Genomic DNA, 2,423 nt, shown 5'->3' with positions numbered 1-2,423 from the left:
AAAGAAGAAAACTGATTCACAAAATATTGGTATAACGTTCGAAATACTTATGTTTATCTTCAATATTTTTCATTTTACTCAAATACATAACCAAAACACTAAATATGAAAACTTAAAATGGCAATACTTATGAAATGAAAATTGCTTATTGTAATTTTCATTATAAAAATATATAAATCTAAGCGTACAAAAAAAATATATATATTTACAAAAAATTAAAAACCTTTATATTATTTTGTCCTTAGCCCCTAGAAATTTTTTTGATCTAACTTATGATAAAATCCATTTTTTAAATTAAGTACAAACAGGCTTAGTTACTTAGATAACCCTTAATGGTTATCATTTTTCTTTTTTCGTATTAAGCCAATTAACAAAACGTAAAACGTACCATCATAAAAGCGTTTGGTAAGACATGATTAGACATGTTTCATTTTTCCATAACAAAGCGTTTACATATCATTCAACTATAGATCTTGTATTTTCAAAATATGTCCGGACATCGAGAAAATTCTCTCTCCCAGTAACCACCAGTGTATATCCAGTCATCTGCTTTGGTGTAAGAATTGTGCTCTAATTTAAACCATCTGGAAAATAAACATAAACAACATTATATATTTATGTATATCCACAAATGGTTTCATTGAAGCGTTATTCTGTAACAGTTATAACTTCTGAATTCTAAATCGAATTTAACTGATCAATTTTTAAAATAAACGTATAGATGGAAAGTTAAACATTGAAAGTTTAATAACTACAACAATGCCTAAACAATTTTAGAAAATAAAATAAATTTAAATCGTGGTAAAAAGAAACTTTTTCAGCAAAATGAAACTTATAGCGTTATAACTTTAATTTTCTTGTTATATTTCTTTTCTGTGAAAATATATTAAATTTGAAATTGTTTCAACATTTAACAGATTTGTTTTAACGATTTGATTTCAGTGATTATCATGTGCGTAGTTGTTAAACAACACTTAATAGTTTAAGTTACAAATAACTAAATGATTAAAAATGGAAAATGATTTGTTACCTTGGTTCCCACATGATTTTATGTTTCTTTCTCTGCTTTCTCGCCTCTCGTTGCTTTTCTTCGAGCCTGCTTTTTTCATAGGCAGCACCATCTAGTTCAAGAACAATCTCAATACAAAAATTATGTTAAGTCTTGTATATAAACATTTTAACAGTACGATTAATTACACAAACAATAAACCAAAGAGGGAGTCGTTCATCTAACTCAAAAATGAAAAGGCTATTAATTATAAATCAAAACTTCGACTTACAGCTGCACGTTCAACGAAGCTGAAGACTGACAGAATTAGATGATATTTAATAGAAGAAACTCACTAATTCTCAATGTGTATTCATCATCTCCACTGCTTGAATATTATTATGAGAAACATTTATTGTTTATATTAAACAAATGTATTTGGTCTTAACTGTAGCCCCAAAATTAAATGTTTGATTCAACTTGAAGTTATATAAAACCGAAATTCTTATTAGATTTATTTTTTTACTTGCTGACATGCTCACGTAAATAGAAATAAAAGTAACGAATTAACATGGTACATTAGGCTGATTCACCAGAGAGATAATCTGATGAAAGGATTGCTAAAAAAACTATATTATTCAATATATTTGTAGACTGCTCATTTGTAAGCTAGTAAAGATTTTCAGCATGAAAATGATTGAAAGAATTAGATATTTTATAGAGTCAGTGAACCAGAATACGATCTAAACGTCTTTTGAAAGAAACAATCATAAGATAAAGAATAGCTGTATAAATATTATGGTACGTATCTATTTCCAACAAAATATATTTATTAATGTTTTATGTCCGAAAAGTAAGCTAACAGTTGGAAGGTAGTTTTACACTTCATTGTTTTCAATGGATAGTAAAAAGTATTAGTTACAATAGTAGACTTTGTTTTTAATACTTTGGAAATTTTTACTGTGTACAAGATTACAGAAGAGTTTACATCCAAGATCTCGGACATTCTTCGCGTGCAACAATCTAGCACAAGTGGCTCAACTTCAAGATCATCAGCCATACAGACAAAGAACGCAAATTTATTATAAAAGCGACGATGTAAATAAACACATAAAACTACGATTAATTCAAATCAATTTAAAGCAAAAAAAAACAGGAAGACTGAACAAAAATAATGTAAAATATTAAACGCAAAAAATAATGATCATACTTAAGTAGCTTGAAGAACAGTAAAAACGTAACTAAATAGTCAGAAGATAGGTCATTAAAAGAGAACTAATCTCATTATTGAAGAACTTTAAGAAAGATAAACAACCTAAATCTATTTAATAAACAATACATTAAAAGCATTCACAACTGCGTAATAGGCAGATTTTGTTAAACAAGACCAATGTCTGTAGGTTTACTTTCTTCTTAGAATTCTTCTCAAGAAGTC

At 27.4% G+C, this 2,423-nt stretch overlaps 1 protein-coding gene across 1 annotated transcript in view; it reads right to left on the bottom strand.

Annotated features, from left to right (window-relative positions):
- Window positions 1-214: 214 nt before the first annotated feature.
- Window positions 215-2,423, bottom strand: part of LOC106462472 (oxysterol-binding protein-related protein 2-like) — a 106,709-nt gene continuing 104,500 nt past the window's right edge. Inside the window, exons 12-13 of the mRNA XM_022389743.1 lie at window positions 1,031-1,121; window positions 215-584 (exon numbers count right to left, since the gene is read on the bottom strand). Coding sequence (XP_022245451.1) covers window positions 482-584; window positions 1,031-1,121 — 194 coding nt within the window. The 3' untranslated portion in view covers window positions 215-481. The remainder of the gene's footprint in view (window positions 585-1,030; window positions 1,122-2,423) is intronic.

The sequence above is a fragment of the Limulus polyphemus genome, unplaced genomic scaffold (genome assembly GCF_000517525.1).
Source record: "Limulus polyphemus unplaced genomic scaffold, Limulus_polyphemus-2.1.2 Scaffold1176, whole genome shotgun sequence".
Classification (NCBI taxonomy): domain Eukaryota; kingdom Metazoa; phylum Arthropoda; class Merostomata; order Xiphosura; family Limulidae; genus Limulus; species Limulus polyphemus.
Note: the sequence above shows the minus strand (reverse complement) of the source record. Positions and strands in the feature narration are given on the sequence as shown.